Here is a 19,726-nt window from a genome sequence, read left to right as displayed (position 1 = left end):
ATGACCCAGTACCCATGGTCGACCCGGGTCATTCCGACGTCGTATCTGCTTCCGGCGCAGTGGCCCCAGCCACAGAACGACGAGCTCCTCCTCGCCATGGAAGAATCCGAGTACGAAGACAAGGTTTTCATCGCTAATTCTTCTTCATCTCCTAGCTTATAGTATCACGAGCTCAAGTGTTTGGAATTTATGCTAATTTGTGAACCCTAATTGTGAATATTTTTTGTCTTTGAAAGTTTGAATTTTTCGTCGATGAATGTGTCTTTGTGTGTGACGCTGACCGTCGCGTTCAATCCGTTTGATGTGGAGTTCGGCTGTGTGCTGGACTACCTTTTTGCTTCTCTCGGCTTTTAATCTAAGTGGATAGGATAAAATCACAGGTTTAGTTCGTAAACCTCCCTGCATGAGGAGCTTCATCCTGATTTTAACATGTTTGCTCTCTTTTTACACCAGTGGAAGTGAAATGTCTCTAAGGTACTGATTTAATCAAGAATCATACATAAGAGGAGAAGCAATTGTTGTCAAGCTGTAAACGTGAAGCTAAAGAGAAATTTTATCTAGATTATGTAAATATAGAAAGATCAAAGTTGGTAGTGTGAATTTGAATGCATTTGTTGTTGCGAATTTGTGGTTAAATCTTAGTGGTTTATGTTATGAGGAGCTTGAATGCAACTGTGGCTGCAGAGCAACTAGTGCAAATGGGGATCCGGTTGCGGTGCTGGGAGTAACCGTTCTTTTAAAAGTGAAATCAAGAATGAAACTGAGCATTCTGTAAAAGACTTAGATCGCTCTATTTGCGTCCTGAGGTTGAAGGAAATTGAGCTTAGCTCAAACTTGCATAATAGTTTTCATATGATTCACTTCTTATAGGCAGCAGTTTAAAATTGTTTCTTGAATGGCAACTTCGTTGTATTTGTCATTTTATTCGTCAATGGAAGCTCCATGATCATTTATGTTGAGTTTATTATATTACTGTACAGAAACTGAGAATTGGTTACGCCAATCTGTAATAGCCCTTCAACAGTGTGACTCGACAAGAGCACCTTTATTATACTAGCTTTTATCTAACTGCAGCTCCACTGTACTCTTCCGTTGAAACTACTGAAACTCGATAGCCAATCATCTCAGTTCTAACTCCATTCCGTTCATTGCATCTCATCAGGCCCTCATTTTCTTATAGAAAAATAGAATCCGCTTAAACTAGTAGCATTTGTTCCTTATTTATCTTCATTCGGCTTTCCTACTTATGCAGTGCAATGAAATCAGAAAGGCGAATAGCAACATAATCATTATTGGGAAAACCACTGTTGATAACGATAAAGAAGATTTTGATAATGATGCCGATGATGATGATGCTGACAATGCAGAGGAGTCCGAAGGTGATGAATTTGAGCAGGAAACCGGTTGAAGTACATCACATGCCTGCTTCAGCTGTATAAATGCTGGAATTGTTAATGTACTGAATCTTGAACAAATTTTGCTTGTTACTTCACTTGTAATCATAGCTTCTGCCTTTCAATATCTTTTTCCTGCATCCAGTCTACAAGTCACTCAGTGGCAGTGCTAATGATGTCTCAGCTACAACTTGTATGAGATCATTTCAGCTCCATGAAATATGTTTGTGTGATGACACAGTGCAAGCAGACGTTCTTTCTGGGACAATAGAAAGCAATGTTCTTTACAGACCTTAGTTACAGGGCCTCATCTGTGCTAACCTCTCTTTGCAGAATGTGGGTGTTGTTGTGCTTGATCAGGTTGTTCATGTACCATGCTGGTATGTTTATTGTGCAATAGTTGATTTAAAAGCTGTATTGTATTATTGAATGATCTCAAGAACATTCTTATTCATAGGGAGATCAAAATCAATGATACCATCTGTTTTCTCTTGATTCCTCGATCTTGGACTTTTTCCTCCGTGTCCTTTTGAGAAAGTTAGTGCCATCCCCTGCATTCATATGTCGTTCATGAACATGGCTCTTAATAGGAGCTACTACGCATCTGGGTTGAGATTCTTGTCCTGGAACATGTCACTTTATATCTTGCAGATTGTCTTGAAACATTATATGGGTGTTTGTTGCATGTCTGGTTTATCGTCTGCACATGATGAAAGGCGCTCTGTGTCGTTTGTTTTCAGACATGTGCACATGTCTAGACCTTTCTCTGGGTTGCCATGGATGGAATGATCCCATATGACGCCCCCAACAATGGGCTTTACAAATCTGTGGAGCCGCTACCAAAATTCGAGGAACAGCTATGATGTTCTTCGCATCCACCTCCACCACACCAGTCAAACCCATGAAACATACCATTTAGGGATAATTTCATTTAGTGTAAAATATATTTTGCCCCCTTGAATTATTTTTTATGTAACATTTATTCTTAAACTAACAAATGTAATACTTACTCTTTAAAATTAAATTTACGGACAATATTGCCCTTATATTATATATATAGGTATATTTAGTTCAAATAATTTCACATTTTAAATTTAATTAATGTTTTTTAATTGAAAAAATATCTTTTAATTATAATAAAGTAAAACATAACCAGTGAATTAAATAGTCGAATTCTATTATATTTTAAAGTTCAAAGTTAAGTGATGAATGGGTACAATAACTACACAAAAAAATTCATAAATTTTTTTTTATTAATTTGGTTATAAAATTAATTTGTTAACTATTTATTCTTTTAGATAAAAATAAAATACTTACATATCAACTTTTTGAATATATTTTCGTTAAAAAATATGATAAAATATATTTATTTATTTTTTTCTACATATTGAACTTTTGATTAAGCGTATACATTTTTTAGTTTCTTTCGAAGAGCATATATGTGTTGTCGTTTCTATTATATTTATTGCGTATGTATTATATATTAATTTATAATATTTAATTTAAATTCTTCAATTATTAAAAAATTTAAATAGAAAATAATTTAATGGGATAAAATATACTTTGCCCTCTAAACTATTTATCATGTAACAATTACCCTATAAACTAAGAAATGTAATACTGCCCCCATAGCAATTGATGGAAAAAGGGGTGGGGAAAAGGAAAAAGAATGAATGAGAATATGGGTGAAACCTGAAAGTGAGCAAAGTGCATACTATTCTGGAATACAAATGGAATCATACACCTCCCTTTCCGGGCTTTTTGATATATGGTAAGAACTTCCCCTCTCCTATTATTTGGTCAAAGATTCTATACACATTTCATTTAAAAATTAAAGAGTTAAATACAGTTATCATTTTTCCAGAATAGTATGCACTTTGCTCACTTTCAGGTTTCACCCATATTCTCATTCATTCTTTTTCCTTTTTCCACCAATTGCTATCAGGGAAGTATTTTTGTCTTTTACTCTTCATGACAATAAAATCTTGGTACTATTGGAAATATTGAAACCTTTATAACTGAGTTTAATATATTTTATTTATTCATCTGTGATATTATAAATGAATAAATTATTTCTCTATAAAAAAAATTATAATTTATTCACTTGTTTAAGAGATATATTGTTTCATTTTAGAGAATATGGGGAGAGGGAGGGGGGTAAATTGTTGCATTTTAAAAAGTATATGGAGTAAATTGTTATATAGGAAGATAATTTGTACATTTGTAATATTACAAGAAGATAAATTACCTTCTGTTGGAATATCTTCTTCTTCAATGGCTGCTGTGATTATGGATGTGGATGTTCATTTGCAGACTGCAGTTGCTGAAGGTGCTGGAGTTGCTTCAGATCTTCTTGATCAAGGATGACGTTGTCTTGAGCCTGCAACAAGCGTGTTTCTTATATTGCGTTTTTTAGCTTAGTTAGTTGGGCATTGTACAGTCATCCTCCAGTCATTTATTCGCCTTTGTATTGGTCCACATCATCTGATATGGTTGTTGTGGATTAGTTAGATTTTTGGAGGCTCTGTTATTTAAAACAGTCGTCTTCTTCCTCTGTTTTCATATCTGTAACAACATTCTAGTGAATAGAGAAGAATTCATTGTTGTTTCCATCTTTTTCTCTCAATCAATTATGTTTTCTGTTTGGTATTTCCACATGGTATCAGAGCCTTCTTCTTGAAGGTCTCTAGATACATTTCTCAATTATCTGAAACACAACATAGATACACATTGACGGTGATTCGAAATGGCGGATATTCCAACAGTGGCAGAGGATCAGTACCAGAAGGATGTTCTGTATCTTCATCCTTCCGACAATTCCAGCTTTGTGCTGCCGTCTACACCCTTAATTGGTTCCAACTACCTAACTTGGAGTAGACCTGTATATGTAGCTCTAGGATGCAAGATGAAGCTCGCCTTCATAGATGGATCATTTCCTAAGCCACCAGCAGGTTCCGCTCTATTTGAATAGTGGAGAAGAGCGGATCTCATGGTAACGTCTTGGCTCTAGAACTCGATTTCGAAGGAGATAGTGGAAGCTTTCATGTATGTAAGTTCTTCAAGAGAATTATGGCTAGAAATTCAAACTAGATATGGACGGAGCAGTGCTCCAATGATCTATCAGATACATCGCGAGATCTCGTCTATCTCGCAAGGTGATATGACTTTGACATCTTACCTAACGAAAATAAGAAAGTTGTGGAACGAATTGTTCTGTTTGTCTCCTTCTCCCAAATGCACTTGTGGAGGCTGTAATTGTGGCATCAACAAGGCCATAGGAGAGATGTACTCGTCAATGCAGTTGATGCAATTTCTCATGGGGCTCCATGAGAATTTTGACAAAGAAAAGAGCAAGCTACTGATGTTAGACCCACTGCCAGATCCGGAAAAGGTTTTTTCAATGGTCTTTGCTGTTGAGCAGCAAAGGAACGTGCAAATTCAGCTTACAGACAACACTAATAACTCTGCTTACCAGGTCACTTTGAGAGAAAACAGAAGGGAAGGGATACATAAACAAATGCAGAAATGGAAGCCGTTTGTGGACAAACGGTCTATGGTGTGTACGCATTGTCATAAAACAGGACATTTGCGTGATACATGTTTTCAATTGCATGGAACTCCAGAGTGGTTCAAGACATTGAATGATAAGAAAAGGCAGCCTGGGGGTAACTTCAATTTTTCTGGAAATTTGGAGGCTAGAGCAGTGAATAAAATGGAAAATCTAGCTTCAAACAGTGAGAAGAAATATGATGTGACAGACTTGGTAGCTGAACTATTGAAACTGGTCAAACAAAAGGAAGAACCTTCAGATCCAATTTCTCACTTCACAAATTATGTACAATATGAAGAACAATTCGCAGGTAACACTCTTGAGCCTTCTGTATTGAATATTAGTGACTGGATAATTGACTTAGGAGCTACAAACCATGTATGCGCATCTTTATCGGGTTTTGAATCTTATTCCATTCCATCATATACACATTTTGTTCATTTACCCGATGGAACTAAAACGACAGTTTCTTACATTGGAGTCGTGAGAATCACAGATAAGCTCTCCCTCACTTCTGTATTTTTTATTCCAGACTTCAAAGTGAACATATCTTATTAAACATAAGGAACAAGTTGCTGCAACTCTCTCCACCTTCGCAGCTATGGTTGAAAGACAATTTGAAACTAAAATAAAAGTCTTACGCTCGGATAATGGCTCAGAGTTTATCAACCAGAACTGCAAAAATTTTTGTGAAAAACATGGCATAATTCACCAAACTTGATGTACATACACTCCTCAACAAAATGGGAGGGTAGAAAGGAAACATAGGCACTTACTTAATGTTGCACGGGCACTCTTATTTCAAGCCTCTCTTCCGCTTAAATTCTGGGGGATTGCATTCTAGCTGCCACTTACATCATTAACAGAACACCTTCTCAAAACTTAGGATGGAACACTCCTTTTCAAAGGTTATTTGGGTATGCTCCTACCTATTCACATCTTAAGACATTCGGTTGTCTATGTCTTGCTACGAACTTAAGTCCTCACAAAACTAAGTTCCATAAAAGAGCCCACAAGTGTGTTTTTTTGGGTTATTCCATGACGCAGAAAGGATATAGAGTTTATGATTTAGAAGATCACACCCTCTTTACCTCTAGGGATGTGATCTTCCATGAAGAGATATTTCCTTATGATGACAACAGCTTTAAGGATACTCTTGATTGCCCCCTTCCTACGGTCACTGCAAGTACTGATAATACCACCTTGTTTCCATATAGTTCTTCACGTGTTAACTCTGTTTCACCACATAACACGGGATCTCAAGTATCTCCTGCTCATTTACCTGCAGAAATTACATCTTCTGCCGTGTTACCTCCTCGTAGGTCCACTAGAGTGAGTCAAAAACCATGGTGGCTTAATGACTTTGTGTATCAACACGACTCTTCTATCTTGCATTCTGCTTCTCCTGCATACAATTCCTTTATAGCTTCTCTGTCAATTGTGCAGGAACCACGTTCTTTTTTAGAAGCAACTCAGTTTCCCGAATGGAGGGACGCGATGGATGCAGAGATTCAAGCTCTGGAAAAAAATCACACTTGGATACTAACACCTCTTCCACCTGGCAAGCGAGCATTGGTAGTAAGTGGATGTTCAAGACGAAATTGCGAGCAGATGGCAGGATTGAACGACATAAAGCTTGCCTCATTGCTAAAGGATATAATCAAGTCGAAGGAGTTAATTTCACTGAGAGCTTTTTCCCAGTGACGAAGGCTGTAACGGTACGCCTTTTCCTCGCTCTTGCGGCAACAAAAGGTTGGGTGCTTCAGCAGCTAGATGTGAATAACGCATTCCTCCACGGGTATTTAGATGAAGACATCTACGTGCTCCCTCCTGCTGGTTATAATGTAGATTTAGGACTGGTGTGCAAGCTAGAGAGGTCCTTGTACGGGTTGAAGCAGGCTTCGCACCAATGGAACGTTGAGTTGACATTGAAGCTACAGCAATTTGGTTTTACTCAGTGTGCACACGACCACTACTTATTTTTGCTTCACACTGAACGTGGGTTGATTTCCCTCTTCGTATACGTAGACGACATTCTACTAGCTGGTAACTGTGTTGATGAATTACAAAGAGTGAAGTCCTATTTACATAATTTGTCCACTATTAAAGACATGGGAGATGCTCATTACTTCTTGGGATTAGAGATTGCACGGAATTCTGATGGGATTTACTTATCACAGACCAAATATGTGCTTGATATCATTACCGACACCAGTTTGTTGGAGGCAAAATCTGTGGCCACGCCTTTTCCAGCAGGTCTCAAATTGGCCTCAGATACAGGTGCTCTGCTTCAAACTCCAGATTCGTACAGACGTTTAGTGGGACGACTGCTCTATTTGAGTTTTACTAGACCTAATATTTCCCATTCTGTGCAGCAGTTAAGCCAGTACCTCAATCACCCTTGCGATGCCCATTGGAATACTGCTCTCCACGTGGTTAGATACCTTAAAGGATGCCCTTCGCTTGGGTTTCTTTTGCCTGTTGTTAACTATTTGGACCTTCAAGGTTATTGCGATGTCGATTGGGCATCGTGTTCTGATTCTAGGCGTTCATTGACCGGTTTCTGTATCTTTCTTGGGGGAGCTCTTATCTCGTGGAAAACTAAGAAGCAATCGACAGTCTCTCGCTCTTCTGAAGAGGCAGAATATCGTAGTTTGGCAGCAACAGTTTGTGAGCTGCGTTGGTTGTCATTTTTGCTGGAAGATTTTGGTGTCTCATTGTCTCTGCTTGTGTCTCTCTTTTGTGATAACAAGACCGCGCTTCACATTCTTGCGAATTCTGTGTTTCACGAATGCACCAAGCACATTGAGATTGATTGCCACCTTGTTCGTGATGCTTACAAGGCTGGCTTTATTGCCCCTGTGCTCATTCGCAGCTTCACCTAACTTGCAGATGTGTTCACAAAGGCTTTACCATTGAAGTTGTTCAGCTCTTTTTTGTCCAAGTTGGGACTCGTGTCCTTTGCCCCTAGTCCCACTTGTGGGGGGATGTTGGAATATCTTCTTCTTCAATGGCTGCTGTGATTATGGATGTGGATGTTCATTTGCAGACGACAGTTGCTGAAGGTGCTGGAGTTGCTTCAGACCTTCTTGATCAAGGATGACGTTGTCTTGAGCCTGCAACATTTGTGTTTCTTATATTGCGTTATTTAGCTTAGTTAGTTGGGCATTGTACAGTCATCCTCCAGTCATTTATTTGCCTTTGTATTGGTCCACATCATCTGATGTGGTTGTTGTGGATTAGTTAGATTTTTGGAGGCTCTGTTATTTAAAACAGTCGTCTTCTTCCTCTGTTTTCATATTTGTAACAACATTCTGGTGAATAGAGAAGAATTCATGACTGTTTCCATCTTTTTCTCTCAATCAATTATGTTTTCTGTTTGGTATTTCCACACCTTCTCCCCCCATATAATATATAACACCGCATGTATTAATTGTTGGAGGTCTTATGAATGAATTTGAAAATTTGAGTGTTTATCTCATTTGATTTATAATTGTATTGATGTATAGATTGAATCGAAAATTGTTGTAATTTACTGTTTATTGTTCTTAATATATTGATTTATTATTTGAATTGATGTAAAATGCTAAGAAAAATTAAGGGAAAAAAAAAGCATGGGGGTAAATTCTATTGAAATTTCTTGAAGTTAGGTTTAAATTCACAAAGAAATTATTTCTTTCAAAATTAAAATTACATTCTTTGAGATTATAGCTGTCAATGCAAAACCCAAAAAAAAAAAAAAAATACCCCTAAAGAAATGTATGGGTAGGCTGTAACCACAGGGGATTCATTCATAATATTTGTTCCCTAAAATAATATGCCTTTGCTACGGTACGATATTTTGTACAATTAAGAGATGATAATGAGTAAATCTACTGTCAAATCAAAACATCCCTCTAGAAACATGATTTTGGATCACATATATCACAAACACCTTAACATGATATTATCAGTTACGTCCTCATTATTCTTGAAAAATACAATTATACATTATGTTTGGTTTTATTTTTGGAGTATTTTGTTTTGTGTTTTAGAGATAGAGAGAGAAAAATAAAGATAAATAAGTGTGTGTTAGAGATAGAATGTATATTTGAATTCATTTTTAGAGATAACTTAAAATATTTTAAAATAAATAGTGTATGTTGTTGAAATTTTGAGAGACAAAGTCACTATTTACCGTCAAATAATGTCTCTTTGATATATTTTTTATATATAAATATGTATATATATAAATATTGTATATTTAATGTTGTATTTTTTTTAAAAAAAAATTACTGTTCATTATCAAATCATATTTTTTTTATATTATAGTTATATATATAAGTGTGTATATATATATTATATATAAAAATTCAAAAATAATAAAACACATAAATAAAATGTGAAAACAAAGAAGCAAACATAAATGTGTTTTGTCTTGTTTTGAAAATTATCGAAAAATGAAACCAAAGATAGTGCAATTATTTCTGAACAAAGTTGTCCAGCTAATGAGGAAAAGTTGATGAAATTAGGGGTTGAAGCACAAGGAAGGGAGGGTTGAGGATATGGGTGAATGGCACGTAATCGCCACCAAGATGTCGTAATCATACACTCAACTTGAGATTCCTACTTGCCCAACTTGCATTGCGTGCCTAACTCATCCTTATTATACCCACCTCATCATTCTCTTTCTTTCTTTCAACCACTACCACCAAAACCCCAATCTTCACCCTTTTTTATTAACCCAAATAATAATACTATCATCAATTATATTAATATAATATCAAATTTAAATAATATTTATTGTGTAATAAAATAACATTCTATGCATATGCATATGATATGATCCGCATTCATCATCTTTAAAATTATAAGAATTCAGCTTTGCTCGTTAAATTAAACCTCATTGACCATTTTTTACCAAATAAAATAGAAAGCAATTACGTCGATATCTTTTGATTTTATATTATAAAAAAATAAAAAATATAAATATAATTAGTCTAATCTTAAGAATTGTTCCTGTGATTTCTATGACTGAATCTACAAGTATTAAAACCTTATTTATCCAATTCTTTTTAAAACTAAATTCCATCAACATCCTTGATACTAGACAAAAAAATTTATAATTTTAAAAAGTTATATTTATTGCTTAAGTACATATAATTTTAGAATAAATCACACCAATCTCTTCTAAAATTTAACATAATTATAAATACTCCCTCATTCTGTAAATCACAAATATCTCACATGTTTGTAAATTATATAATTTTTGAAAAGATGTATGAACGAAATGGATGAAAAAAATATATAAATTTATAAAAAACTATCCACTCAACCCATAAAAAAATAATTTTTTCAAAACTAAACAAATTTATAGTTATGAATCCTCAACACCATTTTGATCGATTTATCATAAAAAATGAATAAAAACCTAATAGATTAAGCTAATTATTAAAAGATCGTTCCAATTATAAAAATATTAATAATTTTTTAAATAACGAAAAAATATTCATAATTATATCAAAACTTATGAAAGGTTGTTATAATTTAGCCTAATTTTTTTAAAAAAATAAATAATCTTTTATATAATGAGATCCGACTTGGGAATTCAATATCATTTTGCCCCTTCTTTATTAACCAAAAAACCTGTAAGATATTAGACCTGCTTTTTGATGTTTACGTTATTCAAAGAACTGAATATTATATGGTTAAGAAGTTAATTAAAATGACTACTCTCAAGCTCGGTTAGTTTAGGGAGAAGGTGGCAAAATTCCCCCGATTAGTTAATAGTTTTTTTTTTTTTTTTTTTTTTTTTTTGAGTAGGTGCTGAATGATAATTACTTTACGGTTTGCTGATTACTTCAGTCCAATCACCAGGCTGTGTGCGACAGAGACTCCATTCCAGCCGTTTCTGAACTGCAATTCAAGAAAAACGAAACATATCATCAATAATTAATAACATAACACTAACGAATAAACAGGATTTAATTAGCGAACTAAAAATAATTATATTCTTCCCCCAACAGCTTGTCCTCGTCCTACGCACAACCGCCGGGCGGATACCTGCAAACAGGAAACACCAAGGTAAAACAGGTAACCCCCGTGAACCCCACGCCACGCTACGACGGGTGTCAACGGAGGCCTTGAACCATGACTGACCGTTCCGCGTCACGTGGACGAGACGCGAAAGAACAGTTCACGGGGCCAGTGACGACCGAGAGGATTACGCTATTCATTGTCCTGTAACGGCTGTGTCCAAATGCAGCTAAGATTGAGGAAAGAGGGGGAAAATCATTTGCTGCAAATTCAAGTTCCGTCTATAGCCTTGGATAAGAATAAATCCCAACCTCGAATCTGAATGAATTGATTCATGAATTCGGGTGCAATGTACAATCCAACCAGGAAAAATTCTGGGGTTCGGTGTTCTGGATTAAATGAATTTTAGAAACTCTTCGTATTCTCAGGTGTAGATTTACGGTATAATTTTTTTTTTTTTTTCAGTTTGTCATTTAGAGAAGAAAAAGAAATCGAAGCAGCACTCCCCAAAATCGAAATTCCCTATGCTACTAATGGGAATTATTCCGCTGGGGCACATGGTGGAAATGCCTCGGACTTCTTGACTCATAGCAACGGTATTTTCCGGTGGTGACAGGGTATCCAACGGCCGGAAGTGAACAACGGTGTGAACCAACATATGGTTGAGCTGCGTAATAGCATGCAGCTGAGGGAGCTTTTACGCGTGGAGGCAGCGGAGCGGACGGGAAATCGAAGCACGACATAGGAGACGACGGCGGAGAAACTTTCTTCGTGCAATTGCTCGGAAAAAGCACAGCTCTAATTTTCGCATCCGGAGACTCTCTCTCGTACTCTTCCATCACACTCCGAAGATCTTCATCTGATTTGACTGAAACCAAAACATCCAGATCTTCGCTCGGTAGCTTACACTTCAAACTCACGGAGGATCCACTCGATTCCCCAAATTTCACCATCAGCTCTGTAAAATTCAACCAAAAACAACTTCAATTTCACAAGAAACAAGCACCACAGAATAGAAATTTTAAAAAAAAACAAAAAAGGGTCTCCACTAAGCACCTGCATATGTAATAGAACGATCGACGGATAGGACACGGGTGTACCCGCCGACGTATCGGAGCTTGCCGTCAGAGGAGCGGGGCACGATCTTACCACCGTAGCTGTAGAGGAACTTGATGGTAGAGTTCAATTTCTGGTTCATCTTTGATTTGAGTATGAGATAGAAAACGGCGATGAGAGGGAAACCCTAGGATAGAGAGAGAAGATGCTGAAGACTATGGCTGGCAGTGGCACCTTCAAGAACCAGAGGCAAAGAGCTGGGGTGGTATTTATAGAAGAAAAATTGGCGTGCCTTGAAGTCTTCAAATTTCCGAAACTTAAAAAATTCAACACGGAGAGGCATTTGTGACCATTCTTACTTAGTTATTCGGATATTCGTTTTTGGGGTATTTCCAAACCCCAAGTTAGGGTCTGTTTGGTAGCGTCAGATGGATAACCTCAAAAATATGAAACCACTAATTTCTTGGAATTATTACCTTATTTGGTTGTATTTTCCTTTTCAATTTTTTAAATAAAAATATATTTTATTTTACTATTGTTCTCAATAAATATAAAAAATTTCAATCATTAACTTTATAAATTAATAGATACATTTTTTTCATAATAGTATTGATTCCATTCAAATATAAAAAAAAATGTACTTATTTCAGCACTGCTAATAATAAAAAATACAATCTCATCAACTGATTCATATATATATTTTTATCATATATCTTTCGCTGAAAAATAAAAACGCAACCAATTATGGGTTTGATTGTTATTTATCAAAAAGGGCAAAAAGAAAATAGATGATGATGGTTTCTTGGACTAAAATTTTAATAATTATTTGTTGTTTATTTAAATATCATGAGCTAATTCCACTTTTGTGCTCTAAAATATATTTAAATTTTAATATAATTTTTGGTGCATTATTGTGGTAAAGAATGAGACTTGAAAATATAGTTTCAATTGTAATATTTATTTAATATTGAATCGGACAAAAATAATAATTCAGATTGGGTTCATCCAAATCCCACTAATCAAATAGTACTAAATGCATTTATACCTGCATGTAATTAGTGTGCAATTTCAAGAAAATGTGATTAATTACTTGATAATTACAATTATACATTGCGATTAAATTGAATATTATCAAACCGTATTTAGATCAAATTTTCCATAAATCAGGTGAAATATCTGGGAATAAGTGATATTAGATTCGGGAAAGTCAGATAATTGACTACGTCCGACTTAAATATAAAAAAATTAAATAATACGTGATAGTATCATTGTTTTACTTTAAAATTACTATTAAATGTAATTTAATTAGGATAATTATATTTTGTTGCCAGAGCTGTGTTAACTAAAATATCCTCAAATTTTATTTTTTATTTTTATTAATGAATATTTAAAATTATTTTTTATTAAAAAATTAGTCATTGTTGCACGTGACCCAACAATTATATAAAAAGGGTTTCTGGCGTGAAATGAAGAGAAAAAAATTGAGAAATAAAACAAGTACTGGGTGAGAAGATGAGAAATAACAAGTTCAAAAAGAACAAAACGTGGAGTGAGGTAAAACGAAAAAAATAAATTATAATAGTGAGTTTATTAAATTATAAAAATTCGTGATAAAAATAAATCTAGAGAGAGAGAGAGAGAGAAACGTAGGTAAATTGTAATTGAGAGATTATTAAAAAAATTTAATTACGATTCTAACCAAATTTTTGAAGAAAAGAAAAAAATCAAATATTAAAAAATTGAGTTTATTAAGAACCTGACTCAAATAAATTAATTGCAAATTTATTTGTTAAAACCAAACAGGCCTCATGGAGAAAGGCAAAAGCAGAAAAGGGGGGTGGGTATGGTCCAGTGGGGCTGAGATTAGTGGCAGTAATTACAAATGAGGTGGAATCCTCACAAAGGATCCCAGTAGCACGCCCCTATTCGGGCGCCACGTGGAATCTAAACGCCTTGGCAGTTGCGGGGTAACCCGTGTTTCAGAAACGGGGCCCACAGCACCCGCCCGTTTCGGCTGATGTCGGTTCAGGCCAATCCCCTCCCCCTTCACACGACTAACCGCCTTTTCTGTAGTTTTCTTTAACGCTTTTTCCTTAAGTCGAACGTTTTTATGGTAGCTTTGGGCCCCACCCAATTGTCGTTACTCTTTTCATTTTCAAATTTTCATATTGTGAGTTGTTTCACTTTCAACAATATCGAGACCCCCTAAAGTTATATTAAAATACATAAACATCCCTTCATTATTACATAATTATAGACATATATAGGGGTTATAATTGTAAATTATACCTCCTATTCAAAAGTAAAAGTTTACATATTATATCAACGCCCCTCATAGGATGCAGCTATAATTTTCGTAAAGAATATGAAGCATTTCTGTATTTTAACTTAATTTCAAGGACTGTTAATGCAATTTACTAATTGAATAATTATGTTAGAGATTTGGTGGAGATTGAGAGAATGAGATTGTGATTATTTAAATTGGTTATGAGAAATAATTGACAAAATAATTAGTTGGTATTATTGGTGTAGTTGGTGGATTCATCATTTTTTTCGAGTATAAGTCTCATTAAATATAAAATATGAGAAATATCATATATATAATTAATTAACATTTCTTCTCCATTCATCATTCTTTAATTTGAATATATATCTCATTTTATATATTTTTTAGATATTCTTTAACTTTATAAAAGAAATAAATAATATAATTTTAAAAAATATTATATAAAATTATGTACATACATAGAATGTGCCAGATATATTCGTTTAAATGATTAAAGTGATAAAACAACGAGTTATGGGGGTGCGTGGAGCAACATGTGAGCGACGTTTGAGTAGATGTTGTTCATTTATTTTAGACTTATATATTTTTTTCTTTAATTTAAAATTAGTAATTATGGGACGTTTGTTTCTATATGTATATAATAAATTTTTTATACTTTAAAATATATTATAAATAAGAATAAAATATATAAATCAGTAGATTATATTGATAAAATAAAGAAAGAAAAAAAATAATTTATTAATTTTAAAAAGTTGAGTTAGTTATATTATTAGTGTGACGATGTCTTTAATCGATAAAAGGTAAAGGTGCAACATTATTAGTTGTTATTGTGCATAATTAAGGTGGAGGAAGGAAACAACCCGACAAATCCCATTAAAAAACTGGGTCTGCTAAAGTTGATTGATATTCCCTCTCCCACATCGGTAACACTTGGTTTTGATTGACAGATTCGAAATTATAAATTTAAATTATTCCAAATCGTTAACCTATAAATTTTTTTAATAAGAATCATTTAATATTATTTTTTCAAAGGCAAATCAATAAAGTTGAGATGTGTTTGAGATATATAATTCAAGAAGAAATCTCACATGGAAATATTTTACGAGATGAGATATATTCCAACTCTCCTCTCTAATTAATGGAATGGGCTAAAGTTGGGGCCTAAGAAGGAGTAATTATAGTTACAGCCCAACTTCAAAAAGGAGACCTAAAATGGGAATTTGATGAACATTGAAGGATTCAACAGTTTGAAGAGCATCTGAATGTTCAATTCATTCAAAATTCAAACACAATTAACTGAATTTGGAAAGTCCAACTTCAATTTATGTGGCTGATTGATTGCTTTGTCTAAGACTAGCATGAGCACAGTTGAAAGCACCCCACCCCATCTAGACTATTCAAATATTCCCATTTTTGAGTAGTCAAATGATGATATTCGCAAGAGAATCTTCTTTCCATATACATTTCAACATTTGTGTGTTTCTCGTCTAGCTCAATCTTAGGGTTGTAAATGATTCAATTCCATTCCAATCGAGTCGAATACATTATTTGTTCAAATTTAATTGAATCAACCTAATCCAACCTGATTTGCCGTGTAACTCGAGATCCCAACCTTTGGCTCATTGACACATGGCATAATAATGAAATGTGACCATATGAAAGCTTTAATTGTCCCATTAGGCATATAACTTTTTTTATTGTGTCTTTAACCTTAATTATTTATGATCTTATCATGTGGTGCACTATTTAATTTGAGTATCGGAGGAACTTTATTACGAACTGACCCAGTTATTTTAAAATTATTAATTATTAATATATATTAATCAGCTTTTAAATTTAAATATATCTAAGAACATAGTAGATAGTGTATTATGTTTTCAAACAAAACAAGACGGCCTAGAAGAGAATCATAGTGATAGGGGAAATACATTAAATAGTTCTAGAAGGATCAAAATGTCCTTTAAAGGCTGAAAAATATCAAAATTTTCTAAGTGTTTGAGTATTTTAGAGTGGATTGGGTCGCATTTGACCCATCTAACCTAATGACCCGAATTATAGTCATTGATTCATAATTCGTTCGGTGGATATTTATTGGACACATAACTCATACGATCTCTAACACACAAATGTTTATAAATATATGGAGGATTTGTATGACAGGTATCCATTTATTATCATATCGCACTTTGCGACCCCTATAATCTTGAACTTAAAACTAATTTAAGCATCGCGAATTTTAATTTAAGATGACGTCAAATAACCTAATAATTTTTGTGTGGACTAATTCTATTAGTCTAATTTAAAATACTCGTCAAAATAGAATTCTAAATTGTCGATAATTGTTAACGACATAGATAAATAAATAACACAGATAAATAAATAAATAGGTATTAATCAGCTGGCCATGTGATCCATATCATTGAAATTGAATAAAAAATCCTACCATTAGTTTTTCAAGAATTAAATATTTGTCAATCAATTACCACTAACTACAAACAGAAATTGCTGGAAATGAAAAACAGATTGCAGTCTTGCTTGCAACATTAACAATAATATATGAGTTGAGTGTCAAACCATTGAAAATTCAACATTCAGTTTATCTTGTCTGAAAATGGAACTATCAGTCAATCATCGCGGCGGAGCTCCACCACCTTCACCGAAACTCTAGATTTCAGAGCCGCCCCTAAAATCTTGAGAAAAGGGAGCAACCAGCTATGTTGGCTCCGGTACTGTTCATCCTGCTCCTCCAGTTGGCTCTTCCAGCTTCAGCTCTCGAATTCATCTTCAACTCCTTCGCCGCTGGCACCGCAGCTAATCTCACACTCACCGACGATGCCCGCCTCGTGCCGCCGGTGATCCGCCTGACCAATGATTCCAACCAGTTCTCGCTTGGTCGTGCCTTTTACCCCGCTAGAATCCCGTTCAAGCCCTCCAATTCCAGCAACATTACCACCTCGTTTTCAACTCAGTTCGTGTTCTCGATCCTGCCCGAGATCTCCACCAGTCCGGGTTTCGGGCTCGCCTTCGTCATTTCCAACTCCACTTCCCCGCCCGACGCGCTTGCGGGTCAGTATTTTGGGCTTTTCTCCGGCGCCAGGACGCCGTCCGTGGCTCCACTTTTGGCAATCGAATTCGATACTGGTCGGAACCCGGAATTCAATGACCCCGATGGAAACCATGTGGGCATCGACCTCAACAATATTGAATCCGTGACCACGGAAACAGCTGGGTATTACAATAGTACTGGCACTCTTGTACCTGTTGATATGAGAAATGGGCAGAACATTCATGCCTGGATTGAGTTCAACGGCCCGGAGAATGAAATCAATGTGACAATTGCTCCAGCTGGAATGCCCCGACCCACGAGGACTATGTTGTCATACAAGAATCCAACGATCGCAAATTATTTGGGGCCAGAGATGTTTGTCGGATTTTCAGCTTCCAAGACTCAATGGGTTGAGGCACAGAGAGTCTTGGCTTGGAGTTTTAGTGATGTTGGGATTGCAAGGGACATAAACACGACGGGTTTACCCGTTTTCATGTTAGAGAGTTCGGGTTCGTCTTCGTTGTCCGCAGGCGCAGCTGCAGGGATTGCAGTTGGTTGCTTGGTGGCCGTAGTCGTCATGTGTTGTTTGGTGTACTGGTTTTGGTGGAAAAGGAGAAGGGAAAACGAAGAAGATGATGGGATTGAGGATTGGGAGATGGAGTATTGGCCTCATAGGTATTCTTATGAGGAGCTTAGTGTGGCTACAAAGGGATTTTCGAGTGAAGAGTTGCTTGGCTCTGGTGGATTTGGCAAAGTCTACAAAGGGACACTAGCTAATAACATGGAGGTGGCGGTGAAATGCGTTAACCACGACTCTAAACAGGGGTTAAGGGAGTTTATGGCTGAGATTTCAAGTATGGGGAGGCTGCAGCACAAGAACTTAGTGCAAATGAGAGGGTGGTGTAGAAAAGGGAATGAGTTGATGCTCGTTTATGATTACATGCCTAACGGTAGTCTTAACAAGTGGATTTTTGATAAGCCGAATAACCTTTTGGATTGGGAAGGGAGGAAGAGAGTCTTGGTGGATGTTGCCGAGGGCTTGAACTATCTACATCACGGTTGGGATCAGGTGGTTGTTCATAGGGACATTAAGTCAAGCAATGTATTGTTGGATAGTGACATGCGGGGGAGGTTGGGCGATTTTGGCCTAGCAAAGTTGTATACACATGGAGAGGTGCCAAACACGACTCGGGTCGTGGGCACGTTGGGGTACTTGGCACCGGAGGTGGTTACGTTGGCTGCACCGACCGCGGCTAGTGATGTTTATAGCTTTGGGGTGGTGGTGTTGGAAGTGGTGTGCGGGCGGAGGCCGATTGATACGGCGGTGGCGAGCGAGGATGAGGAAGTGTTGATCGATTGGGTCAGGCAAAAATATGTAGATGGAAGGCTACTAGAGGTGGCTGATGAGAGGATCAAGGGGGAGTATGAGGTGGAGGAGGTGGAGGCAGTATTGAAACTCGGTTTGTCTTGTTGCCATCCAGACCTTTCCCGTCGGCCTACAATGAGGGATGTTACGGCAATTTTGTTAGGTGAGCATGCAGCGATGGAGCCAAAGGAGTTGTTGTCAGAATTGACGCCGACGACTAGCTTCGTTGATGGAGGTGAAGGTGGTGATAATGAACAAGAGAAGGAGACTAAGCCTGAAGAGCAGGTGTGAATATTCATTTCTATGTACGTTTTGTACGTCGAAGTTTCAAGGCATTTGGATTTAAATGCTTACAGTTTTGATGAGATTTGGATTGTAACTAGACAACTTTTTTTGGAGCCTGCCACTATTGTACTATAAACTTTGTATTTTCTTTTACATTATAATAAGAAAACAAAAAAGTGTTCCATTTCCTTACGGAGTTTCCTGGTGTACATAACATCCTTAGAGTGTGAAATTCTAACTAGTTATCCAAGACATGAATCTTACTGTGTTCCATGACCTTCAATTATCTCCGATCTGCATGAAGGCATGAGCATGGTGTTTCTTCTTTTGTTAATAAGTATCAACTCCCAAGATATCAAGACAAGCATTTATGTACATATTACGGTAAAGATTATTTCCACTTCATTTAGTAAAACAGAATTGAGGATGTCAAAATGGTGGCTGAGCAGGCTCTTAGAAGACACGTTGTGAATGCAAGTCGCCCATAATCACGTTAACGACAAAAGGTTAAATAGTCCATGTAGGAAGAGGGGCAGAACATTTAGTCAACTTTCTCTGTGAAATCTGTTACACTTCATACACAGAGATTCCAATACCATTGATAAGCAAAATTGAAACTAGTAGCATCCAAACATAGATTCACTCATTCTACAGTGTAAAATTTAAGGAGTGAAAACTGAAGTTTGATCTCTTTCACTTAGCATTCTTCTGTGATACTAGAGCTAGT

The 19,726-nt window shown here is 36.0% G+C and overlaps 4 protein-coding genes across 4 annotated transcripts in view; 2 read left to right on the top strand and 2 right to left on the bottom strand.

The window, feature by feature from the left end:
• On the top strand, window positions 1-1,889 carry LOC105157272 (transcription termination factor 4, mitochondrial; the record flags this gene model as incomplete). Its single annotated transcript, XM_011073641.2, is given in 2 exon segments — window positions 1-123; window positions 1,253-1,889. Coding segments are annotated over 2 exon segments (279 nt in total), but the record flags the coding sequence as incomplete, so codon positions are not given.
• Window positions 10,714-12,274, bottom strand: LOC105157271. The gene is made up of 2 exons (XM_011073640.2): window positions 12,016-12,274; window positions 10,714-11,917 (listed from the first exon to the last, which is right to left on the bottom strand). The coding sequence occupies exons 1-2, from the start codon at window positions 12,155-12,157 to the stop codon at window positions 11,490-11,492; spliced, it is 570 nt and encodes a 189-aa protein (XP_011071942.1). The 5' UTR covers window positions 12,158-12,274; the 3' UTR covers window positions 10,714-11,489.
• On the top strand, window positions 16,759-19,191 carry LOC105157270 (L-type lectin-domain containing receptor kinase S.1). The gene has a single exon (XM_011073639.2). It carries the CDS (start codon window positions 17,017-17,019, stop codon window positions 19,003-19,005), a length of 1,989 nt encoding a protein of 662 aa, XP_011071941.1. The 5' UTR covers window positions 16,759-17,016; the 3' UTR covers window positions 19,006-19,191.
• The window catches only part of LOC105157466 (ferric reduction oxidase 8, mitochondrial), a 3,185-nt gene continuing 2,951 nt past the window's right edge, over window positions 19,493-19,726 (bottom strand). The window contains exon 9 of the mRNA XM_011073874.2: window positions 19,493-19,690. Coding sequence (XP_011072176.2) covers window positions 19,648-19,690 — 43 coding nt within the window. The 3' untranslated portion in view covers window positions 19,493-19,647. The remainder of the gene's footprint in view (window positions 19,691-19,726) is intronic.

Source organism: Sesamum indicum, linkage group LG3 (genome assembly GCF_000512975.1).
Source record: "Sesamum indicum cultivar Zhongzhi No. 13 linkage group LG3, S_indicum_v1.0, whole genome shotgun sequence".
Taxonomy (NCBI): Eukaryota; Viridiplantae; Streptophyta; class Magnoliopsida; order Lamiales; family Pedaliaceae; genus Sesamum; species Sesamum indicum.
This window is presented reverse-complemented; position numbering and strand designations above follow the sequence as displayed.